The sequence below is a fragment of the Nomascus leucogenys genome, chromosome 3, assembly GCF_006542625.1.
Source record: "Nomascus leucogenys isolate Asia chromosome 3, Asia_NLE_v1, whole genome shotgun sequence".
NCBI lineage: Eukaryota > Metazoa > Chordata > Mammalia > Primates > Hylobatidae > Nomascus > Nomascus leucogenys.
The window spans coordinates 111,215,784-111,242,468 of record NC_044383.1 but is presented as its reverse complement, the minus strand read 5'-3'; the positions used below and the strand labels follow the sequence as shown (position 1 = coordinate 111,242,468).

The window sequence follows — 26,685 nt, the reverse complement described above, 5'->3', positions numbered from 1 at the left end:
TTCAAGATACTTTGTTATTATTACTAATACTATTACATTTTCAATTTTCTCAATAAAATATGTGGAAATTTGTCTTTTCTCTTGTGTTACAAGTACCTACATAATATTCTTCATTTTGCCTCTTGGCCTACAAAACCTAAAATATGTACTATCTGGCCCTTTACAGAAAATGTTTGCCAGCCTTTGACATAAGACAGAGAAGAGATAGATCTTATGAAATTCTTTTGAATAGACACAAAAAGAAAGCCATTGCACCAATGACTGGTTTAATTCAACTTTTAAAAAGTCTATTTGAAATGATTAGGCATGATTACTAACATGAAGATAAGGCACACAATAATCAAAATACATTAAAGCAAAGGCTGAAGACAACTGGAGGAAGGGATCAGATGGAAGCTATGCATTAGAGTATCTTTGTAAAAACCCAAAGGACAGCTTAAGATCAGTACTTGAATATGACATCAAAGGAAGTCTGTTGCCTGATGGCTGCCCTCCCTTTCTTCTAACCACAAAACTTTCTCGATGTGGGGGGAAAAGGGTCAACCTGACAATCACCAAAAACAAGGTCACAAAAGAAGGTAAGGCATTTATAGAAATAGCAATCTTTGGCTTTGTAAATAGGAAAAGTTACAAATCAAGACTAATGCCAGCCTGGCAGAGAAAACAAATGCATTATTTGTACTTGGAAGGGTAATTGAGGAATGCAATCTGAATTATACTCCTCTAATGGAGAAGATCATTTCTGCCTTTGTGACATATCTAGAATTCATTTTAAAATGCAATGAAAAAAATTAGCTTTCATGACCTATATCACCTCCCAAAGACCCACCTCATCTCTTAACACTATTGCATTGATGGCTGAGTTTCAACACATGAATTTTGGGAGGAAACAAACATTCAGATCTTAGCAGCACTTATTTTCCAAAAATCAAAGAAATACCAAAAAGTTGATTAATGTAACATAAACATGTTCACAACACCCCTTTATTAATAAATGTTAATATTTTATCATTCTGCTTCCTGGTTTTTTATATAAAAAGTACAACCTTAGAGATAAAGAATATAATTCCTTGCTATATCTCTCTTCTTTCCCAGAGCTAGATACTCATAAATCTGATTTATGTTTTTTTTACTATACTATACACATTTCTCTGAACAATATATTGTGGCTTTATGTGTTCTTAAAATCTCACTGCTTTGAAACTGCTTAAATTCTGAAACTTGATCTTCTTTTCCTTAATATTGTATTTTCAATACATATATTCATGTTAATATGTAGAGATTTAGTTAAGATTATGTGCAGTTGAATATTCTACTTTATGAATATATCAGAGTTCTCTCATCCATTTCCTAATTATAGAAATTCACTTCCAAAATAACAAATAAAGTATAATTGGATTATTTGTATCACAAAGAATAAATTCTTGAGTGGATGAATATACCATTTTCCATGATGTGATTATTAAGTATTACATGCCTGTATGAAAACATCTCATATAACCCATAAACATATATACCTATTATGTGTCCACCAAAATTGAAAATAAAAAAAAGAAAAACAAATTTGTTTCCAATAATGTTGGAATGTATATTCTCATACATACATCTTACACACGTCCAGGAGTTTTTCTGGGAACAGTGTGTAAACATCCCTTTTTCCCCTATCCTAACCAGCACTTGGTACACACCAGACTTTTGGATCTTGCACTTTTAAGTGTGGGACACTATCTGGTTTTGCTGACTTGCATTATCCTATTAGTATGGATCATGTGACCTAAGAATGAGTATGAGCTTTTTTGTATACACTTATTGGCCATTAATGTCATTAAACTTTGCATTTCTTTTCTATTGGGTGCTTTGTCTTTTGCTTACTGATTCGTATGAGTTTGTATATACTTTGGATAATAACCTTTTATGTCTTACATATATTATAAAACTATTTTCCCAGATGTGAATTGTCTTTTGTCTCAGTTTATAGTATCATTTTCCCCCTGCAAGAATTCTTTGCTTAGAGGGAATAAAGCTTACTCATTTCCTTTCAGAGTTGTATTTCTCAGGTTCTAAGAAATATTTCTCCACACTAAAGTTACAGAGACATCAGAAAATCAATTCTATTACTACACTTAAAATTTGATTACACATCTAGGTCTTTAACATATCTGGACTTCATTTCTCCATATGATGAGATTAAGAAAACCTAATTTTTTATATGGAAAGCCTACCATCCTTGCACCTTTATTGAAATGTCCCCTCCCCTCCACTCTATTTTCTTTTCTTTCTTTCTTTCTTTTTTTTTTCTGAGAAAGGGTCTCAGTCTGTTTTCCAGGCTGGAGGTGTGATCACAACTCACTGCAGCCTTGACCTCATGGTCTCAGGTGATTCCCACACCACAAGTCTCCCTAGTAGCTGGGACTACAGGAATGCACCACCACACCTGGTTACTTTTTTGTATTTTCTGTACAGACAGGGTTTCTGTATGTTGCCCGGGTTGGTCTCGAACACTTGGGCTCAAATGATCGCCCATCTTGCCTTCCCAAAGTGCTGGAATTACAGGCATGAGCCACTGTGCCTGGCCACTCTATTTTATTGACTATAGCACAATCACAATTATGTCCCAAGTTCCCATACACAAGTGCGTCTCATTATTAGCACTTTTCCCTGTTCCAGTAATTTGTTTGTACCTATAAAAATACAAAATGATTTAACTTATTGCTGTGGTGTGAATGTTTGCTTCTCCCTAAAATTCATGTTGAAACCTAACACCCAAGGTGAATGGTATTAAGAAGTGGGGCTTTTGGGAGGTTACTGAGGGCTCTGCCCTAATAAACGGGATAAATATCTTTACAAAAGAGCCTTCAGAGAGCTTGTGTTGCCCCTTCTGTCATGTGAGGATGCACAGAAGGTGCCATGCATGAGGAACAGACCCTCACCAGACACTGAATCTTCTGGTGCCTTGATGCTGAACTCTCAGCTTACAGAATTGTGAGCAATAAATTTCTGTTGTTTATAAATTACCCAGTCTCAGTATTTTGTTGTAGCAGCACAGACTAAGACACTAACCCATTAAATATCTTTTCCAAGAGTCTTATAGTTATTACAGGGCAAAGATTAAACCCAAATCATGTAACGCCAAGCCTCTTCCTACTGAGCCAGTAAGCAAATACTGCATTTGAAATATAGCCACAAAGCACCACAGGAAATTATCAATTAATCAATTTTACTAGGGGTGAAAACATCATTATGTATCTCCCCCACCCCCTTATGAAAGCGAAGGCTACCACAGAAGATGGAATAGAATGACTGGTATTAGTTTCAGTATTTAGTATCTACCTTTAATTATATAACCTCTAAGGTCCTTTTCATTAGTGACAAGTAAGGACATAAATCCACTAAACCACCACTCAGGCTCTAAATTTACATTTGTCCTGACCATATTTCACTCTCTACCTTAATCTTCTCATATTTGTGTCCTCCTCTGTATACTAAATAAAGTACACAGTCAGAGTTCTATCCCACATCTTAGTTACCATGAAAACCAAATAATCGCCAGAATCTGATTGTCTCTACATCACAAGACACAAAAGCCTTTTAAAACCAGTGGCTCTAAACCTTTTTGGGTAATGGTCCAAAGACTTAATAAATGTTATGGGCCCACTCATAAGATAAAAATTGATTTTACATAAAATTTCAGAGCATTTATGACCCTTCTGAAGACAATACATAAACAAATAGACTCTCAAGAACCTCTATTTGTGGTTGGGGGGGAGCGTTGAAGAAGAAATATATAGAAAGCTTTTCCTTAAAACAAATTACTCTATGAAGTGATCCTTTTATTGTGACACCTATACGTGCTTCTTCCCTTTTCTTTCCCTTTCATGAACCAGCAGCAAACCTGCTAGCCAAGGAAAGATGAATGAATTCCCTTCACAGCTCTTCAATATATTCATCAAAGGTAACTAACACAGGTGAATAATGTAACCCCATTCCTATTCTTCTCACCAGTAAGTGAGTAAATTACATTCACATACCATAAAGTCATCAACTTTTGACATATTTTACTTTATAAATGTATCAATTATATACCAAAGATGACTTGAGAAACCAGTGTTTGCATATCATCTAGAAACCAAATGCCTTTAGAGGGTAGGTGCATAAAGCAATTGTTTATTAATAGTTTGTTTTCAGGCAAGATCTAGCATAGACTCATATGTAAATATATTATTAATAAATTATCTACAAAATGGCATTGATTATAAGTTATCAAGCAAAATGTGTTACTGAAACAAAATTCAATGCAGGAATCCTTTTTTTTTTTTGTGGAGGCTGGGGGTGGGGATTAGACTACAGGATTTTCCCATAAATGAGGTACAAATGACCACATTTTTGCTATAGAAAATATCCAAGTATCTGGAAAGTGAGATAAATATTGAAAAAGTATCTTGTATTACCTTATGAAATATCTTCTATTTTCAATAAAGTTGGTACTTTTGAGGAAAAATGCTAAACTGTCATGATCCAAAAATTAAATCCCATCCCATTTACAGAAAAACTTCTTGCAAACATTGAATTTACTTTGAAGTGAGTTGATTCTTGACAGAAAGATTAATATGAGTGTGAAAGGAAAATAAATCTCAGGACCCCAAAAATCACTAAGCCAAGGGAATAGTCAAGCTGGAAACTACATCAGGCAAACCTGCTTCCCCTTTTATTCCTGAATAAGATAGCTACAAAAATAAAAAATGCGACATAGCTACATACCTCCCTCACAATTTGCCCACAAGGAAATTCCCTGTGGGCCTCGAGATCTTTTTTTTTTTTTTTGAGACGGAGTCTCCCTCTGTTGCCAGGCTGGAGTGCAGTGGCGCGATCTCAGTTCCCTGCAACCTCCGCCTCCCGGGTTCAAGCGATTTTTCTGCCTCAGCCCCCGGAACAGCTGGGCCTACAGGTGCCCATAACCACACCCGGCTAAATTTTTTTTTTTTTTCGTATTTTTAGTAGAGACAGGGTTTCACCATGTTCGCCAGGATGGTCTCTATCTCTTGACCTAGTGATCTGCCCGCCTGGGCCTCCCAAAGTGCTGGGATTACAGGTGTGAGTCACCACCCCCCGACCAAGATCTTTACTGTATGTTAAACAGCTGTGTTGATTTTCACCCTGGCAATATATGATACCGTATCTTCACAAGTCCAGGACAGAAAGTCACCCCTCTGCTCAACTGAGGCAAATGCATATCTGATTGCTTTCTCTGCCTTGCTGTTTATGTAAAAAGGCAGATTCACTGAGCCACACTAAATTGTATATTCAGTGAATGGCTGATCAAGGACTCAAAAGAATGTAATCTTTTGTTTCTTATCTACCTATGGCCTGGAAGTCACCCCCCCCCCCCCCCCCCGCCACCACCAAACCAGTGTTTGGTCACATACTGATTGATGTCTCATGTCTTCCTAAAATGTATAAAAGCAAGCTGTACCCTGACCACCTTGGACACATCTATTGTCAGGACCTCCTGGGGATATGCCACAGTGCATCCTTAACTTTTGCAAAATAAACTTTCTAAATTAATTGAAACCCGTCTCGGATATTTTGTGTTCACATGGGGAAAAATTCTAGTTATGTAATATCCAGTTAAATGAGATATTACAAATTCAATGAATGTTTTAAACATAAAATATAAAATCAATTTTTTAATTACTTTAATTTTTATCAATCTTTTCACAAACATTATAAACAATATTCTTAAGCACCATATAGTGTCTGTGACTGCTCACACCATCTAATTTGAAAATATTTTAAATTGAGTAAATTACTGCTCCTTAAATTGCATCTATCCAGATATGCAGAGAAAACTGAGAAATCAGTAATTAAACAAACGTACAGAGTTTATGTTCTTCTAAAATACAGACAACATGCACATGGAACATATTCTATTTTAAAGATAAATACTTGAGGCTTTCTCATAAATTTTTTTAAAATCACATTGACATTTTACTACCTCCCACTGAAATACTACTGGTTTTATGATCAATATAGAGTGTAATTAGAGGGAAATTTCAGGACTCTATGAAATTAACAAATCAAAGCATGGAGGGAGGGGCAACTCAGTCATTCAGCATAAAATCAACAAAAAATCTTTAAGTTGTTACTTTATCACTCTAACCAAAAACAAAGAAAAGGACAGGCACGATCAAAACAGCTATTGTATGGTTAAGCCATGACCCCAAGGCCTTTGCCATTAAAGGTAGAGGATGTGGAACTCACACCAGAAGGGAACACTGTTATCTAAAAAAAGAATTAGAAGGAAGAGAGGAATATGTGTAATTAAATAGGAATTAACTGGGGAAGCAAATGAGTTATCCAAAATAATTCAACAAACTAAAAACAAGAACTAAATAGAATTACCAAAAAATTCCAATAACATTCCTTAGAACTGAAGGTTGGCCAGTAAGACCTTTGTTATTTCTGGGAAGGGAAGGGTGGTAGTTCCTATTTGTTTTAAAAAGTAATGAAGATAAACTGTTGAGCATCAAATTAATGAAAGACTAAAAAAAGCAAATTGCAAAATATTGAGAAGCAGATGATGGCTCAACTTTTTTGAAAAAACTGATTCTGACAATCAGTGAAATAATTATGGACATCTTCGCAAAAGATGTTTCCAAATTTTTTGGCCAGTGACTTTTTACATGTCTCTGAAACCAAATATTAAAAACAAACAAACAAAAAATTCCTCCAAGATGGGTAAAATACAAGAGAATCAAGTTGAACAGAGGCTAATCCTACGTTGCTTGAAAGATAAAAACTGCAGCTGATACACAGAGTTGTAAAACCTGGGATGTCTCAACAGAAAGGCTGCAAGGACGTTCTGCTACACTAAAGACAATGCACTTCCAACACTTTTTAAAGGCAAAGATCCAGTAAGTGATAGGACACGAGACAGAGCCATCTCCACCACTTGTACACTAGTGCAAACCACTGTCACCTCTGACTACTGCAATTGCCTCCTAACCCATTTCCCTGCTTCTACTCTTGCCAACTCAACCCTTAAACACAATTCATTCTCCATACAGAAGCTAGAATCTTCTTAAAGCACTAATTGTCATGTTACAGCTCAAGCAAACCGTCCGAAGATTTACCATCATAGTTGAAATAAAGTATAATTTCCATGGAGGATCTATACTAACTGACCCTCATATTACCTTTGTAAGTCATCTCTTTCAGGTTCCCCTCTGCTCTCTGTGCTGCTGCAGCCTCATTGCCTCCTTCAGTTCTTAAAACATGCCATGCCTATGCCAACCCCAGGCTTTGCACACTTGCTCAGGTCCCTCTGCCTTTGGTGCTCTATGCCGTGCTGGTATCTTTGTTCTACTGACTCTTGCTGTCACCATTCCACTCTCATCTCTCTACCTGTATTTGCCACATTGTCTTTCTGAACCCCTCTCCAGTCATGGTCACTTCCACACCTTCTCTATTTCCACATGCTTGCTCACTTAGAGAGCTGCCCACCACCCCTAACTCCTTTCTCCTGCCCTCCCTGTGCAGCAACAACCATTTTTTAGACAATAGCCAAGTTCTAACTTTTTCTACTCCTACAAAGACAGCTTTCTCTTCCTAGAACACCTTAAGTCAACAATCAGCATCACACAATTGATAATAACAGGAGACAGACAAATTTGTATGCAGACAGGGTCAGGTCCCTGGTGAACCCTGACCTTCAAGCCAAGACAGTCTGAAGCCTGAAAACAAAACTGCCAGCTCTGGATAGTCAATGACCAGAATGAGAACTTCTATCACCATCACACTCTTTCTCTCTATTGGTTTCTTCTGGATGATACCTGTTAGCCAATCAAATGGTGCTTTTTCCAAAGACCACCCATGGACCAATCAGCATGCATTCCCCCATTCCAAGCCCATAAAAACCTTGGACTCAGCCACACAGGCAGAAAGGGGATCTGCTTTCAGGGTCCCCTCTCCGCTGACAGCTTTGCTTCTGTTGCTCAATAAAATTATTCTCTGCCTTACTCACTCTCTGGTGTCCAAGTATCTTATACCTCTTGGTCACAGGACAACAGCCCAGACTTGCCAAGCTGTGGGCAGTGAGAACAAATGAGCTGTAACCCTCCCATTCACTGAGCTGCAGGCACCAGGAACGAATGATCTGTAACCCTCCCTTCTGCCCACTGAGCTGTGGGCGACAATAATAAAGGAGCTGTAGCACAGTCCCGCTTGTCAGACTATGGGAAAAAGAAAGCTGTAACATGTTCCCACTCAATGAGCTATGGGAGTGAAGAGCTGTAACATTTCTTGGGGACTCAGACCTTGGGACTCCACAAGCAAGAACTGTAACACCCCTTGGGGCTCCACAACAGCTAGCATCTCTGAGTTATCAGGCGCCACCACATTCCCCTCATCTAGTTGCTGGCACCCAAGGCGGAAGCCGCTAACAGCATGTCTAGTTGATCCATGGGCTGAGCGCAGAGCCACAGTGGGCACAGGATCTGGTCTGGGGCACAAGTGGAATGCAGCCTGCCAGGCTAAGCAGGTGGAGCAAGCCCAGAAGTCCCTGAGTGAGGCCCAGGCAGAGGCAGCAGTGGCCAAAGAGATTTCTGACTGGTGAATCAGCACAGAAGGAATCCTGTAACACAATTTATTCATATACATGGCCCAATATTTGCCTGGAGAGCTTTATTTTAACCTACTAAAGCTCTGACCTTCCTAAGAAGCTGGACTATGGACTACTCTATAGGGACACATTGTTTATTTTTATCATAATGATTAGCATGGTGCTAAGCAAATATTTTGTGCTCAGTATTTACTTTTTTAATGTTTTTATCATTTTATCTTTAACAGAATAAGAATATGCCAGCTCTCCTCCCTTTTGATTCTCTTAAACCAACTGTATACTAGAGAACAGATCTACCAAGGTTTGACCACAGTAAAAAGAAGGAATGTCTTAGCCAGTGGAAGAAAAGATTTCTCTATGTAAAATCTCTGCAACTCACTAATAACCTGAACATGTGCTTCAATTTGTTTTTTCAGAAGAGGTGATGAGATTAACAGTAATTTCTCCATCTTGTTTCAGTCACAGTCTTATGACCAGAAGCAGACACTTTATGATATGACTGTGCACGGTTAAGGGTAATTTATGGCCACAGGTCAGCATGCTGTTAACGAGGCTGTGAGGAGACCGCCTGCTTGACCTTGACCTCCTTACCACCCTAAGCAAACCAACAGAGCTCTGTCAAATCCATTTAGATTGTAATAAGCCAAAAGCATATTAGAACAGAGCAATCTAAATGCTCTCATGATTTTTTCAGCATCTTAATTTTAATACATGAATTAATGATATAAAACATTTTGCTGTCACCAGTAATTGTGAAAGCAATGTTTTAGAACTGGCTTCATTATTTTATAATCTTTGTTCAGCATTTAGTGATCCTAAGCTTCTAAGGTCTATGTTCAATTTATTTTAATACTTTGTTTTAACAACTATTATAACTGAAAAGACACCTCATACAGGCAAAGAGATGCACAAGTACGCACTGCTGCTTGTGCTTTCTAAATCATTATACTTACTTTGGTGTCTCATCTATCAATTATGCAAAGGTTGTGGCTGAAATTCAGCTAGTACATTTATACTTTCCCTGATGTCAATCTTGCAACTAGTCAGAAAGTGTTAATGTTTTATATTATTTTTGTTTTTATCTTTTTATTTTTTTACTAGTATAATTTTTATTCATGTAAAGATAATAAAGTCAAGTTACAGTATGGATGTTTCATTTCCTTCTAGTTGCTTTATTATCTCTAAAATAAAAGGAGAGATTCTGTTCTCCTTTTGTAAGAAAAATTAAAACAGTTTCTTAAATCAAAAGTTATTTTTCTAAACTTACACTATCATACTCATTTCCTAGACTGCCATATTGGTTATGAAGGTTTTCACTGAATTTGAGCATCAACACATCTTTCAAAGTCAATTCTACAAGTTCTACATATGTTTCTCTTAATAGTGATGGGACAACATTGTGTTTAGTGTAAAATTAATGAAATTCAAAATTTTCATCTTATTATTCAACATTGATATTTTAGTCATTGTATTTTTAAAGAGTAGAAAGAAAACTACTTGGAAGTGTGGTCAGAAAAATGATAATCCCTTTATAAAAATTTGAAACTTTTTTTTTTTTTTTTTTTGAGATGGAGTCTCGCCCTTTCGCCCAGGCTGGACTGCAGGGGCGCTATCTTGGCTCACTGCAAGCTCCGCCTCCTGGGTTCACGCCATTCTCCTGCCTCAGCCTCCTGAATAGCTGGGACTACAGGCACCTGCCACCGTGCCCGGCTAATTTTTTTTTTTGTATTTTTAGTAGAGACAGGGTTTCACCATGTTAGCCAGGATGGTCTCGATCTCTTGACCTTGTGATCCACCCGCCTCGGCCTCCCAAAGTGCTGGGATTACAGGCGTGAGCTACCGCGCCCGGCCTGAAACTTTTTATTTTATTTTATTTTATTATTATTATGCTTTAAGTTTTAGGGTACATGTGCACAATGTGCACGTTTGTTACATATGTATACATGTGCCATGTTGGTGTGCTGCACCCATTAACTCATCATTTAGCATTAGGTATATCTCCTAATGCTATCCCTCCCCCCTCCCCCCACCCCACAACAGGCCCCCGTGTCTGATGTTCCCCTTCCTGTGTCCATGTGTTCTCATTGTTCAATTCCCACCTATGAGTGAGAACATGCGGTGTTTGGTTTTCTGTCCTTGCGATAGTTTACTGAGAATGATGATTTCCAGTTTCATCCATGTCCCTACAAAGGACATGAACTCATCATTTTTTATGGCTGCATAGTATTCCAAGGGCTAATACCCAGAATCTACAATGAACTCAAACAAATTTACAAGAAAAAAACAAACAACCCCATCAAAAAGTGGGCGAAGGACATGAACAGACACTTCTCAAAAGAAGACATTTATGCAGCCAAAAAACACATGAAAAAATGCTCATCATCACTGGCCATCAGAGAAATGCAAATCAAAACCACAATGAGATACCATCTCACACCAGTTAGAATGGCCATCCTTAAAAAGTCAGGAAACAACATGTGCTGGAGAGGATGTGGAGAAATAGGAACACTTTTACACTGTTGGTGGGACTCTAAACTAGTTCAACCATTGTGGAAGTCAGTGTGGCGATTCCTCAGGGATCTAGAACTAGAAATACCATTTGACCCAGCCATCCCATTACTGGATATATACCCAAAGGACTATAAATCATGCTGCTATTAAAGAGACATGCACACGTATGTTTATTGCGGCACTATTCACAATAGCAAAGACTTGGAACCAACCCAAATGTCCAACAACGATAGACTGGATTAAGAAAATGTGGCCCATATATTATTTTTAAAAAGGGCTAATAACTCTCTCTGAAGCTTTCATTTGGATGATTTTTAAGCTGGATGGAAAATTCTGATTCCAAGTTTTTAGTTTGTAGATATACTAGTGATTTTAAAGAGAAAAGCATGTATGAACAGTTTGTTTTCAAAAATCTTGAGAACAAACAAAAAAACGAGCAAAGTATCAGGAAAAAATTACTATCCTTTCAGGGTTTTCCTGCTTAGCATTCCTTCAAAGCTTTCCCTTCATCTCGAAGGAAAAGCCTCAATGATTCAAAAGGTGACATAATAAAAACTAAGAACAAAAGAAAGGTAAACCCAAGGGTTTTCTATTCTGGTTGATTTAAGCTACACCTGAGGCCAGATACATTGGCTCAGACCTGTAATCCCAGCACTTTGGGAGGCCCAGGCAGGTGGATCACCTGAGGCCAGGAGTTTGAAACCAGCCTGGTCAACATGGTGAAACCCTATCTCTACAAAAAGCACACACAAAAAATTAGCTGGGTGTGGTGGCACACACCTGTAATCCCAGCTACTCAGGAGGCTGAGGCAAGAGAATCACTATGAAGAATCTATCTAAAAAAATAAATAAATAGGCCAAGCGTGGTGGCTCACACCTATAATCCCAGCACTTTGGGAGGCCGAGGCAGGTGGATCATGAGGTCAGGAGTTTGAGAGCAGCCTGGCCAACACAGTGAAACCCCGTCTCTACTAAAAATACAAAAAATTAGCTGGGCATGGTGGTGGGCACCTGTAATCCCAGCTACTCGGGAGGCTGAGGCAGGAGAATTGCTTGAACCCAGGAGGTGGAGGTTGCAGTGAGCCAAGATTACATCACTGCACTCCAGCCCAGGCGACAGTGTGAGGAAGGGAGGAAGGGAGAAAGGGAGGGAAGGAGGGAGGGAGCAAGTGAGGGAGGGAAGAAACTACACCTGTAATACATGAAATTAACTGGAAATGACTAGGCTTAGATTTTTAAAAATTAAGATCAGCAAATATTCCCCTTGTGACACAAAAATAACCGTGAGAACTTGACAAACAGTATGTATACATATGTCTATGTATACATATATACACACATACACATATACCATATAAGTTTAACATAAAGCACCAACACTTGAAGACACATGGAATATACTTCTTTCTTTAATTTTAGGAGCCTACTGTTTTCAAAGTGTTTGTTTTAAAAAATATCTGGAGGAAGAAAAATGATAACATAGGAAAAATATTTTTAAAAAATCTTGAGGTGGAAAAATGATAACAGCAAAAATAAAACACTGAAGTTAAGAGTAAAACTAGTTAAAAGTAGGATTAAATGAGAATTTTGGGATTGCACCTATTGTTTTCCACCAAGAGAGAATCGAAGTCACTTTTCCCACTTTGGTTATATATTCATATGAAAAAACTGTACTGATTGCAGTGGCTCACACATGTAACCCCAGCACTTTGGGAGGCCCAGGTGGTTAGATCGCTCGAGCCCAGAAGTATAAGACCAGCCTGAGCAACATGGTAAAACTCTATCTCTACTAAAAACAAACAAAAAATAATTAGCCAGGCATGGTGGTGCACGCTTATAGTCCCAGCTATTCGAGAGGCTGAGGTGGGAAGATTGCTTAAGTCTGGGAATTAGAGGCTGCAGTGAACCATGATTGAGCCACTGCACTCCCGCCCAGGCAATAGAGTGAGACACTGTCTCAATGAATGAATGAATAATTCATTAATTAATTACTTTGAAAAAGATGGGCTACAATCTGGCCGTATCAGAGTCACTTGTGATTTCACCCAATAGCTCTACTTAGACTAACATAAATTAATAATACGCTAAACTCTAAACATTACGAAAAATGGCTTACAAGCAATTGCTTCATTTTTCCTGCTGTTTTAAATTGTTAAGCAACCGGGGGAAAGCTGTGGTGATTAAACTTGCCACATACAACTCAGAGCTCATGAGTTTCATGAACACTGAGTATGGCCAATAATCATGTGAGTAAATAAAGCAAGAATCAATACCACAAAAAAGGAAGCAATTTGCCAGGTAGCCTATAATTAGCTTTTGAATCTTACAGTAGAGAATATTATTGAGGCAAATAGCTTAGAAAGATTTAAAAAGGGATTAGTCATTCACATGAATGAAAAAGCCCAGAATTTAGTTACCTGAGCCAGGGGGCAAAGGTGGAGTGGGGCAAACATAATAAAAGCAATATGCCTCTTCTGTTCCAGAGAATACAGATCTCTAACAGGAAGAAACTCGAGGACAACATCTATGCTTCTGGAAATATAAACAGCCATCTATTCAAGAAGATACAAATCACATGATAACATCACCCACACAAACTAGAATACCACAAACAAACTGTAGGCCAATTTCACAAAGATTGACTAGGATGGTTAATTCTGCAGTGTCATTAGATACAACACTATTCCTATACAGAATATATCTAGACTACAAAAATAAATCTGTTACATGAACTCCTTTTATTAACAAAGATATTCCTAAGTTTTTCAAATATTTTAACTACAGCTGAAGCTGTAATTTTGATATACTCTAATGGAAAGGAAATTATGCTATACAGAATAATATTAAGTGTTGTTAATCAGAATTATTGGAAGCTGACCCTGACACCTTGACGTATTTCAATTATAGTGGAACTACCCAAAATATTCAATTTTAAAAGATAATAGCTTTCACATAAGTTTTCTTTAAAACTAAGTGAATCTGTATTATTAAATTATTTAAAGATAAAGCACAAAAAACACACCACCAAAGTATTTACCAATAGAATGATATGAATTGGAAATATTTAATTAAATGATTGAAAAGACATAAAATTTTTTTTTAATTAAAATTCAGGCTCAAAAGCTAATTCACCACATTCTTGATTTTTCTCTTAAGTAGTGGAGGTTTTAAAATATGGCCCCAAATACTCTGACACTTGCCCAAAATAAGTTGAGGTCAGTGTCCCTTCCCCTTGAATCTGGGCAGGCTTACGACTGCCTCACCAAAGTGATGCTGAGGGCCAAACTTAGGGCAGAAAATGTCATGCAGCTTCCACATCCCTTGGGATGCTGGCTCCAGGGAAGGCCAGCCTGCAAGTAAGAAGCCCTGAGGCTGCCATGTTATCAAGGCCATGTGTGGGCACTCGGTAGACAGCCACAGCTGAGCTCACTGACAACGGCCAGCATCAGCTGCCAGCCAAGTGAGTGACCTGACATCTGACTACAACCGAATGACAAACCCCAAAAGTGAACTGACTGGCTGAGGCCTTCCAAAATTCCTGACCCACAATGTCATCATCAAAATAAAATCATTCTTTTTTTTTTTAATGTTCTTAGGTTCTGGAAGAATCTGTTAAACAGGAGCCAGGAACCAGAACAGGTATTGTAATTAAGGAAGACACACCTCAGTGATAGATGGGATGCTAGCATAAAGACTCAGGCCACAGTAGTTCACTGGATTGATGCAAAAGTCATTGCGGTTTCTGCCATGACTTTTGCACCAATCTAAATAAATGAATTGTGGAATAAGATGTCAAAAGTTCAGATTCAAATAGTTACCTTACTTTTTATAGCAAACATATTATAATTTATTTTCAATCATTCATTCAGGCGTTAACAAATATTTATTGAGCACCTATTCTCTTCTGGGCTCTGTGCTAGGTGCTAGTTATGAAAGTAGCTCAAAGAATAATGGGGGAGCATCAAGGTAATAAACATCAAATTATCACATACCATATAATTATAAAAAGAGGTAAATACAGTGGTGGCAGAGTAAAAAGGACTCTAAGAACCTTAACAGCAGGACTAACTCAGGCTGGTGATATAAGGAAGACTGAGTCAGTGAAGCGAAATTAACCATGAGAAGAACACTCCATGGCTGGAAGGAGGAGAGCTGGAGTGATAGAAGAAGGGACTGAAGAGGGTGCAGAGGCCAAATCTTATCCACAGTGTTATGAGCTGGGATCTCTATGTGAAGCAATGAGGAGGTCTTACAGGTTTTTAAACAAGAAAATGAAATATTGAAATTTTCATTTAAAAATATCACTTTGCCTATCTATTCAAATAGTTTACATATTGACAATATTAGCTCCTAGTGTATTAATTATTTGTGGAATAAATTTAAACATCCACTCTACTTATAGAGTATATATAACACACAAAGTGTTAGGAAATTAGTTAGTAAAAAACAGATTAATAATGTCTTTACATGCATCAAGCTTTGCAGTCTAATGGAAGCACAGAGCAGGAAACAGGCGATTTAAATATAGTGAAACAAGAATAATTGTATAGAAGATTCCTATATAGTTTGATAACCTTAAGTAAAGAGGGTTATCAAAGAATATAGGAAGGATGCTTAATTTAGATATAGGGGGTCAAGAAGATTCTCTCAGAAGAACGTCTAAGCTGAACTAGAAGAATGGGTGTGAATGGGGCAAAGAGAGTTAGGGCAGCAAGCAAAGAAAGAGGATTCCCCTAAGACAGAACTTCATGTCACTAAAGGCAAAGGCTCATAATTCAGAGTCATGGAGCATTGAAAGAAGGAAAAATTTAATATCTCTATAGGTGTAGTGGGACAGTTGAGAAAGAAAGCTCAGAGGGACACACAGGAGTCAGAATGCACAGGGACATGAGATACTGTTATAAAGTTTAAATTCTAATCTATTAGCAAGAAGCAGGTGTTGAAAGGCTAAGAAGGAGAGTGCCAAGACTGGTCCAGCATTTTATAAAGACCCCTCTGGCATATGTGTGGAGAGTAAGTTGGAGACAGCCAAGACAGCATCACTGGGACCAAGTAGGAAGCTCTCGTAAGAATCCAGGAGAGAAATGGTAGAGGCCTGAGCGAGGGAAATGACAGCAGAAATAGAATCAGCATAGAAGAATACAGATATATTTTAAAGATGAAGAATTGAAAGGACCTGGTGATTAATTAGATGTGGGAGATAAGGGAGAATAGCTCAATGATGACCCCCCAAGCTTCTGACCTGAGTACAACTAATGGAAACAGGGAATCTCAAAAAAGAAGCAAGGCTTTGAGCACGTGGCAAACAAGAAGAGGAAAGGGGGATTTAGTTTTGAGAAGTTAAGTTTAAGGTGGCTATGTATAGGACATCCACTACAATTGTTCAGGAGAGAGATGGCTATATGACACTGTTGACTGGGGATACAGACAAAGATTTGGGAATCAACAACAGGTAGGTGTTACTTGAAACCATGAGAGTGGGTAAGATGGCCCCACTAACAGTATACAAAGTGAGAAGAGAAGAGGTTTAGCTCAGGACCACACAGACACCAACATTAAGAGATGATAAAATACAAGAAAGTTCTGACAAAAGGAATGACCAGAAACTTCGGAAGAAAACAGGAGAGTATGTTGCCATTAAAACTTAACAGTAAATCGGCCGGGCGCCGTGGCTCACGCCTGTAATCTCAGCACTTCGGGAGGCTGAGGTGGGAGGATCACCAGGTTAAGAGATCAAGACCATCCTGGCCAACATAGTGAAACCCCGTCTCTACTAAAAATACAAAAATTAGCGGAGCATGTTGGCACGCACCTGTAGTCCCAACTACTCGGAAGGCTGAGGCAGGAGAATCCCTTGAACCCGGGAGGTGGAGGTTTCAGTGAGCTGAGATCATGCCACTGCACTCCAGCCTGGCGACAGAGTGAGACTCCGTCTCAAAACAAACAAACAAACAAAACTTAACAGTAAATCAAATCAAATCATAGCTTTCCTAAGCCAAATTCCTCTTGATTTCCTTAAATGTAGATGAGGCTGAGTTTAGCTGTAATCGCTAGATCTAAGTTTGAGCGGCAGCCTTTCGCTTCCTCAAAACGTGTAATTAAGTGTCTTCTCCTTCTTGGATTGGAAGACTTGTGCTTTTTGTACAATATATGTGTCAACTTAAAAGAAAAATAAAAATATAAGTTTACCTTACAAATGAGATAATCAATTTAAAGAATGTAAAAAAGCCATAGGTTTTAGAGCCAAACATCTGAATTTCACTTCCACCTTTGCCATTCCCTTGCTTTGAGAGTTTGGGCAAGTTATTTAATCTCTCTAACCTTGAGTTCCCTCATATAACATTCTACTACCTGCAGTACAAAAACAGAGTTGTTCCTGTTCTTTTGAACCTGCTCTAACCTGAAAACCATCCCATGGCTGCCAATGAAAACAGCACTGCTCACACTTACCAATAAACTCCTTGTTGGGAAATCTGATGGTCAATTTCAAACCTCACCCTGCTGGAACTATCAGAAGCATTAGACACAGGTGATTATCCCTTTTAAAACACTGTCTTTGGCTTTTGGGTAAGTACTCTCAGTACTCTTCTTGCCTAATTAGCCCACTCCCTTTTAGACTCTTTGCTTGTTCTTTCTGATGTCCCAGACTCCATATTTGTGAACACTGGTATGCTCAGACTCAATCTCCAATCCTTCTTCTCTAGCTACTGACACTCCACAGGTGACCTCATCCAGTCTAATAGCTTTAAATACCATCTATATGCCATCCACATTCAAATTTATATCTTCTGCTCAGATCTCTCTTCTGAATGCCAGACATCAACTGCCTACTCAACATCCCTTCGTGAATGTCTAAATGGCACATCAAATTTCTCATTCTCCCTAAACCTAGTCCTCCTACACTATTCCTCATCTTATTAAACGGCAACCCCAGTTTTCTAATTGCTTGAGCTCAGAACCTGACTCATGCTTGACTCTTTTTCTCTCATCCCATGTGCAATCATTGGCATTCTGTCAGTTCTAACTTCACAATATATTCCAAATTCAACCAGTTCAAACTGCGTTCGCCTGTATCACTCTAGTCTGAACTGTATTGTCTCTCCTTTGATTTATTCCATAGTCTTCTAACTGATCTTTTTACTTCCACTCTTGACTCCTACAGTATATTTTCCACAAAGAGATGGAGTAATCTCTTTTAAAGGGAAAGGCATATCTGGTTTAGTCTTTTGCTCAGTATCTTCTTACAACATCTTACTTTAGGGAAATGAAGATACTTGATGGGCTTAATCCCTGCCCGACCAGCTTTCTCCACTCCTCCTGCTGTCTTCTTTTTAGCACTACTCACTTCATTCTCTATGCTTCAGCCACGCAGATCTCCTTGCAATTCCTGGAAACTCACACGTATGCTCCTACCTTTGGAACTTTACACCTTATTATTCTATTAGATATCCTCATGGTTTGTTCCTTCATTGGCATCACGAAGATCTCTTCTCAAAAATCCCTTCGTAAAACATATCCTCCCTGACAACTCCCCCCAAAACTATAGAGTTATCAAGGAAAATCCCTCCCCAGTATCACTCTTCCCTCGTTTCTCCTTCTCCATAGCCCTTATTATCTCCTAATATGCTAAATAACTTACTTATCTCATTTTCCATTTCCACAGCCTAGCATATAATTCCATGAAGTCAGGAGCTTTAAATGTTTTAGTTTCTTGTATCCCCAGAGCCTAAAACAGTGCCTTGTATGTAATAAGTATTTAATACGTAAGTGAATTAGAATTAAATAAAAATACGTGTAAGAATGTTTACAAGATAGATGTTCAATAAATGATTTTTCTTACTATTTGTAAAAACTTGCAAATTCAAGTGCAATTATCCCAAAATTGGTGGGGCAAATAGTAGTGATAAAGTTGATAGAGAACATTATAAACTAGGAGTCATTCTCCCATACACATTGAATTTTTAAAGCAAAAATTCAATTTGGGAAGGTTCATTTTGTTTATAATGTAAAACCCTTCTGACAAACTGAATTTGAAAAAAATAAACATTTTTAAGTATGTCACGAATGATCCAAAACAAACTGAGCAAAATTGTGTTTTCTTTTATATAAAGGCAGAAAATATTTTGAAATGAACAAAATACGTATATCTTTATATTTACTAATATATTTCCAGCAATCAAACATAGCTGAGAAATATTTATATTAAGAAATGAGTAACATATTTATAGCTTTGGATTAAACATAACAGAAGGAATAGTAAATGAGATTAATAAAAAGTTAGCTGGTGTCCCAGAACTGGCTTAATAAAAATCTCCCAGAGAGAAAGCAGATCCATAGCTGTCTAGTAACTTTTTCTAAAAAAAGCTTATTTATGCCATCAGATAAAGCTGGGGAAAATACTGCCAACAAGGCTAAAAGATGGTTCCTTTAGGGCATTTAATACATTATTTATAGAGTATCTCATGGTGCTTGCCATACAGGTACCCCAATAAATGTTTGTTAAATGCACAAATAGTACACTGATAAATGAATAATTATAAGAAATTACCGCTCAGGTATGCCTACTTTGTCCATCACAAACCCTTAATAAAAAGCTGAGAGTTTAAATTCTAATTATCTCTTTTTTATGTCTTCTGTATCAGGAGTTAAGGAAGAGCCTTCAGGTATAAAAGCTGAGCTCTGCTCTAGGAGGGAAAAATCACACTCTAAAGGTATCAGCTCATGCCTTAGGTCAGTAGTACTTGCAATGTTATTTGAGATATTTTAGGCAGTGGAACGCAATGCAAGGTTTCTCTGTGTAGCCTCATCTCCAGACAGCTGGAAGAGAAAGGAAATACCCATGCAGCATGCCTCGGAAAAAGTCCTGCTGGCCCCAGGGCTTAGCACTTGACAGAGGATTCCTCTAGAGAAATCAAATGCCGGTTAAAATCAGATTTCAAAAAGTAAAAGAACAAGGAAAAGAAAAAAGAAAAATTATTAAAGAGAAATGATGTAGAGAGTGGAGGAAAATAATGGAATAAGGCATAAAAGCAAATGTTACTGCACCCCCCCACACACACACACATTTTGCACACAGAAGGATAAGTTTAAATATGCCTTAATTCCCACTTTTCAAATTTTTAGAGTGACCTCAAAACAGATTTCAGTCTCATACTATTCTTCACATTTTCAGGACTATCAAAATCACGCCAGCATGACAGGTTCTATAAATTCACCTGTGTGAAGACAACTGCATTCAAACTCAACACTGAAGACAATGGTTTCCAAAAATATGCAGGGTGCTTTAAGGTTTAAAAGAAATGAATTTATGGGGCCAGGCGCGGTGGCTCATGCCTGTAATCCCCCAGCACTTTGAGAGTGCGAGGCGGGTGGATCGTCTGAGGTCAGGAGTTCGAGACCAGCCTGGCCAACACGGTGAAACCCCGTCTCTACTAAAAATACAAAAAATTAGCTGAGTTTGATGGCATGCACCTGTAATCCCAGCTACTCGGGAGGCTGAAGCAGGAGAATCACTTGAACCTGGGAGGCAAAGGTTGCAGTGAGCCGAGATCGAGCCATTGCACTCCAGCCTGGGCGACAAGAGTGACACTCTCTCAAAGAAAAAAAAAAAAAATTATGTTACGTTACACTTTTACCCATGAAGATTTGGATGACTCATAATTTAATAATAGGACATATAAGCTTTCACCTCTGGGTCACTGATTCTAGGGTGACTACAGAAGACAGTCATCTAGCAGCTGTTTTATTCACAATCTGTAGAAGAAATGTGTTGCTTGTATCTATTAATACTCATTGGACAGGTGTATACATTCCAAGTTATATGCATCTGCCAATCTCTAGCACTTTTAGGCAGAGTGGTGGAATCCACAACAGCTGTCACCTTCAGCAAGCCCCTTTGGCATCCTCATTTCTCTTCCTTTCTTCATCTAAAGTACTAAATATTAGTATTTCATATTTATGGCAGATTTTGCTGTCTAAACCAAATCATGAAAGAAAAATATTGGTGGAAGATTTCTGAAATGAACATAGTATCATTCTATGAAACAAAGAAGGCAACAGATAGTATTTCCTCCTAGGAAAATGTGGTAAAGGCCAAGTCAGCTGAGAAGGCCAATACTTAGGAGGGTTAAGGAACCTGCAGGATATTGCAGACATTCCTGGGACTACGTACTTTAGCCATATTCACACATGCATACACAGGTCACTGGGAAATGTACTTCTGAAATGAATGTTCCAGATTTATGTACATGAGCAATATAATATGAATAATATAACTATTTCTGCCCTGGAGCTCTAGAGCCTCTAAATCAACATCTACTGTAGTGCTAAAGATTTATAATCTATCAGTTCACCCCTTCACCATGGCAATCAGAAACTGGATGGCAGCTACTGCACTGTAAAGTTATTCCACCAAGAAGGGCTCCCTAGCCACAGTCATGGCAATAACTGGAGAAGAACTATGTTTTGAAAAACAAAACTATAATTTTATACACAGCATAGAGGTATTTAAGTCACCATCGAATTTGCTATGTCTATATTGAAATATTGACGACACCTACCAATTGGCCTTTGTCACAGATTAGTCCATGGCACTGCTGAAAACATACTGTCTAAAAATCCATATTCCTATTTTCCAAGTTCACATCTTCTTTCAAAGAACTCTGCATCTCCTTTTACAAAAATATTCAGTTAACCAGGCAACAGTCCAACTCACATTTAATATGCATTTTAATGTTGGCATAAAATGTTTAATAGGGACTCTTATTTTCTTAAATGTTGTTAAATAATGCATTATGTGGCACAAACTAAAAGAAATGGTGGAAAAAAGTCACTAATAACTCTTTATCTCAATACATCATTTTTTTCAAAAGGTCTTAAGAACCCTGAAAGTTTAGGCTTGACACATTTGCTTCTGTCAAACCTAAGAGACCTTTTAAGATGAGAAAGAAAGCACTCACTATGCCCTTTTGATGTGGTTCAGTAGGGCAACAAAATAACCATGCAGTTTGATTTTGTTTTGCTTTGGAACTGGTGGGTTATTACAGATTGTCTGCAATTACATTTCATTGATGAGGAAATTAAGGCATAGAGAGGTTAAGTGACAGAGAAACACAACCTTTGAGTAGAAGGGACCATAGAATTGACACAGATCAAAAATATTACAACCACAATCCTGTATTTTTACCCAACTGAAAAAGGCTATTTTATGTATAAGCTAAAAGTTTAACTAAGCTCTTCAATTCTAAGTTTAATAACAAACTTAGCAAACCTGTTACTTTTGTCCGCTTTAAGCCTTTGTCTTTTGTCTTAAGTATCAAGAAGCTCAGAATAGAATTTAGTGCCAATGCAGAACACCACTTCCTAGCCTTGGTTTCTGGGGCAATCTCATAACAACAGTCTCTCAGAGGCTTTTAAATAATCTCAACTATTTTAGCCAACTTACTGTTTATGTAACGTACCGTTTTAAGTCTCTGTTTGCATTTTCAGTTAGGGACTGTACACACTTTCAGTCTAGACCCAAGCATGAGTTAGCCACAAAACATAGAGGAATCACATGGTATGGAGCCCTGTTCAGTTTGCCTCAGCCAATGTTATTAAAAACACTAAATTTTTGTTTAATTTTCATAAATTCAGTAGGCTTTGGTTGCCCATCTGTTATATACCAGACAACGCTGTAGATGCTAAAGATACAGACATGTACAAATCATGTGAAAACTTCTGTCTTGACTTAATTACTTAAATGTAAGACAGAGTATGTTAGTGCTATGGAGAAAATAAAAAGCAAGAAAAAAGAGAGAGAGTGTGGGGTGAGGCTCAATTTTTAAAAGGGTGGTCAGTGAAAGTCACAGGGGATGACATTTGAATATAGCCCTGAAAAGGAGTGCAGTGAGCAGATAAGAGGGCCATGGAGGGAACCTTCCTGGAACAGGTAAAACCAAGTACAAAAGCCCTGAGGTGAAAGCATGCCCGGTATCTATGACTCATCTTTTTGTTGCTGTTTATTATTTTAAATAATGTATATTCTTCTTTTTTTTTTTTTTTTTTGAGACAGAGTCTCACTGTGTCACCCAGGCTGGAGTGCAATGGTGTGATCTCGGCTCACTACAACCTCCGCTTCCCGGGTTCAAGAGATTCTCCTGCCTCAGCCTTCCGAGTAGCAGGGATTACAGGCATGCGCCATCACGCCCAGCTAATTTTGGATTTTTAGTAGAGATGGGGTTTCACCATGTTGGTCAGGCTGGTCTTGAACTCCCGATCTCAGGTGATCCGCCCACCGCAGCCCTCCCAAAGTGCTGGGATTACAGGCGTGAGCCACCACACCCAGCCAATAATGTACATTATTCTTTATTGAAAGTCCCAGCAAATACTTTGGAAGAAGGTCAGGAACATACATACAACCAGAAATGCTGCAGACAAGCTTCAGATACTGTGTCACTGCAGAGGAGTTTTTAGTGGTTGTACTGTACACTGCAATGACCACTTGACTATGTCCCTCTGTCTCCCTACTACCATTACTAAAACTTCCTAAAACTAACTTATGAGGTTTAATAAAGAAAAAGAAAACTGCTTTGGGGAAAGGGCCCACCATAAGGAAATCAAACTGCTAGGTAAAGTACCCCAAGCCACAATGACTACCTCCCTTGAATTTCTGGTATGTGTATCCAGCATTTAACAGGAAGTGCTATCTGGAATTGTTACTCTATTGACATCTCATCCCATGCTACGTTGTATTGTTCTTATGTACACATCTGCTCTCACAGTGACTTCCCTGGAGCCCGGCTTATATTTTGGAAATGTCTAAATCCCATCACAGGGCAGTGAAATCTGTTTGAGGATGATGATACAGAAATTACCACAACCAGCAGCAGACATTCCTCCTGTTTTAAGAATCTCTGTAGATAAAGCATGAAAGAAACAACAGTCTCTCAGAGGCTTTTAAATAATCTCAACTATTTTAGCCAACTTACTGTTTATGTAACGTATCGTTTTAAGTCTCTGTTTGCATTTTCAGTTAGGGACTGTACACACTTTCAGTCTAGACCCAAGCATGAGTTAGCCACAAAACATAGAGGAATCACATGGTATGGAGCCCTGTTCAGTTTGCCTCAGCCAATGTTATTAAAAACACTATGATATGCAAGGGACTCAACATGAAGCTACCACGTATGGGACTCTAAGACATTGTCCAGACAGTCTAACAAGACAAGCAGACACGAAAGAAACAACTTCAGTGCATGTAAGATAATATAAGATACTGTGAAAGTATATAAGCAGTGACTTGGAGGGTGAGGCAACGCTTCACAGAAGAGTTGGCACCTGAACACACAGGGTTTTGAAAGATGAATAGGCCTAGGACAATTGGACACAGGATCAAAGGGCATCCAGGATTGTGCAAAACACTGGCAGAAACATCACAGATTGAGAACTGCTGGAAGAACGCATTCACTGTCAGTGAAGGAAAGCTGGTCTGGTGCACTCTCAAGCTTTCCAAGAAAAAAACCAAGCTTTCAAATAAAAGCAGAAGAAGAAAGTTTCACCAGTGCTTGTTTTGAGAAACCTCTTAGCCTCTCTTTGCTTTGTTTTGCTCTTTCTGTTTTGCCTCCCTCTTAAAGAGTGCTGGCTTAAAACCTCAGTGAAAAAAAAAGTACTTCAACTTTACTGTGGAAAAAGGAAACTGAAAAGTAGGCAAAGGCCAAGGGATACATTTTTTTAAACATTCACTCTTTCCTGGAATATATAAATGAAGCAAAATTACAAATTCATGTATTATGGGTCTGAAATACTTATTTCAATTCTTTTCTCCACCAGCTCCATAAATATTTATTCTATGCCCACTGCTTGTTAGTTTCTGGGATACCAGGCCGATGAGGCAGTCTCTTGCTCTCCTCCTTTGAGCAAGCTTGTGCTTGCAATCCTGTATAAGAAATAAGAGGAGGGCAACAACTTGTATCTTGTGCCTTCTACACCTGCCAACCATAGCCTGAAGTTCACAGCAAAGTTACATTCCAGTTAAGTAAACCAGTGAGGTCAAAATACACTTAAATAACAACTGAGACGTGAGAAACTAACAGAGATCCTCAGTAAGTGTGTCGGTCACCTCTTCGCGCGAGCAGGGAGTTCAGATCGACAGCAGGACCACCTCGCCAGTGATTTGGAATGATAAATGGGGAAGAGAAGGGGGTGAAGTTACCTGGGCGCTCAGGTAGACTTTGAGGCACTCCTCGCACACGGCCTTCTTGCAGCAAGGCAGGGGCTTGATGGGCTTGTCTTCCAGGCACACCCGGCACATCAGCACCATGAGGGGCGCATAGGGATCCCCTACACCGCCCAGGCCAGAGTAGGGTGGAGCTCCCAACAGGCTGGGCATGGAGAACGGCTCGGGCGCCAGGTAGAACTCCAGCTCGATGCTGCCGCCGTCGGGGGAGAGGGAATCCGTTGGGAGGGACAGTCGGGGGCTAGGGAAGGAAGAGCGGGAGCTGGGAGGGTTCAGCACTGGCGGAGTCCCAGGTGGCGACGCGGGCGGCGAGAGCTGCTCCGAGGCGGGGGCCTCGGGCAGGTCGCTCTCCACGCAGTACACGGAGCAAAAGACTTGTCTCTTGGCGAGGGGCGGGCGCCGCTGACCCAGCACGTCCAGGACCAGTCCGTCGGCGGCCCCCGCGCGGGTCCTGGGCTCCAGCTCTTCGCCGGGGGGCGCCTCCTGCTGTTCATCCCCTCCCTCTTTTCGATCCCCAGCTTCCTCCTCTTCCTCCTCCAGCTCCAACTGCAGTTGCAAGGTCTGGGGATTGAGAGGCCCGGTGAGTGCCACTCCCGCAGGCTGCGCCGGTGCTCGGCTCTTACTCCAGCCCGGGGCCCCCAGGCTCCTCGCGGGCTCCGGGGCGCTGGTGTCCACGCAGCCCCAGTCGCTTCCGCAGCCACCGCCGCTCGGCTCCGCGGAGGCGGCGCGCAGCGGGGGCGCCCGGGCGCTGTCCTCCTGAGGCCTCGAGGGCTCAGGGTGGCCCGCAGTGCCACTGGCCAGGGTCTGCGACTCCTGGGGCCCGCCGCCGCCGCTCACCGTGCTCTGCTCCTCGCCCATCGCCGCCCGCGGCCCGCGCCGCCGCTGCCCATCCAGCCGCCGGGACCCCCACCCGGCGCCGGCGGGCAGCGGGGGCAGTGTCTAGGCTCCACGCGCAGCTCCGCTTCTGCTTCCGGGTCCTTCCTCCTGGGCTGGGACGCCCCAAGTCCCCTCCGGGGAGCCCGTGCTCCGGGGCTGCGGCGCGTGGGGAGCCTGGCCCGGCCCGCTGCTCCTCCTCGTACTCTGGCGCGGCGGGGCACTGCTTCGGGGGCGCCGAGGGCCGCTCGCTCTGGGCTCGGGCGCGCCCGCCCCACATGCAGCTCGGGGCGGCGCCGCAGCCCCAGGCGGGACAGAAGGGTCTGGGAGGAGACGGCCGTCAGTCCCGCGCCATCACCGGTCCCGGCTGCCGGACGCGCGGCCGGAGGGCGGTGGTCAAACGGTCGAGGGGCCTGTGGCGCCGCCGCGGCGCGCACCAGGAGGTGCAGCCGGAGCGCTGGCCAGCCGC

At 40.1% G+C, this 26,685-nt stretch overlaps 1 protein-coding gene and 1 long non-coding RNA gene across 2 annotated transcripts in view; one reads left to right on the top strand and one right to left on the bottom strand.

The window, feature by feature from the left end:
* Positions 1-26,279, bottom strand: part of RNF217 (ring finger protein 217) — a 136,406-nt gene extending 110,127 nt beyond the window's left edge. Inside the window, exon 1 of the mRNA XM_030809632.1 lies at positions 25,320-26,279. Within this exon, the coding sequence (XP_030665492.1) occupies positions 25,320-26,201 (882 nt within the window). The 5' untranslated portion in view covers positions 26,202-26,279. The remainder of the gene's footprint in view (positions 1-25,319) is intronic.
* LOC105739559 overlaps positions 25,719-26,685 on the top strand; it is a 55,308-nt gene continuing 54,341 nt past the window's right edge. Inside the window, exon 1 of the long non-coding RNA XR_004029345.1 lies at positions 25,719-25,923. This is a non-coding gene — a long non-coding RNA (uncharacterized LOC105739559). The remainder of the gene's footprint in view (positions 25,924-26,685) is intronic.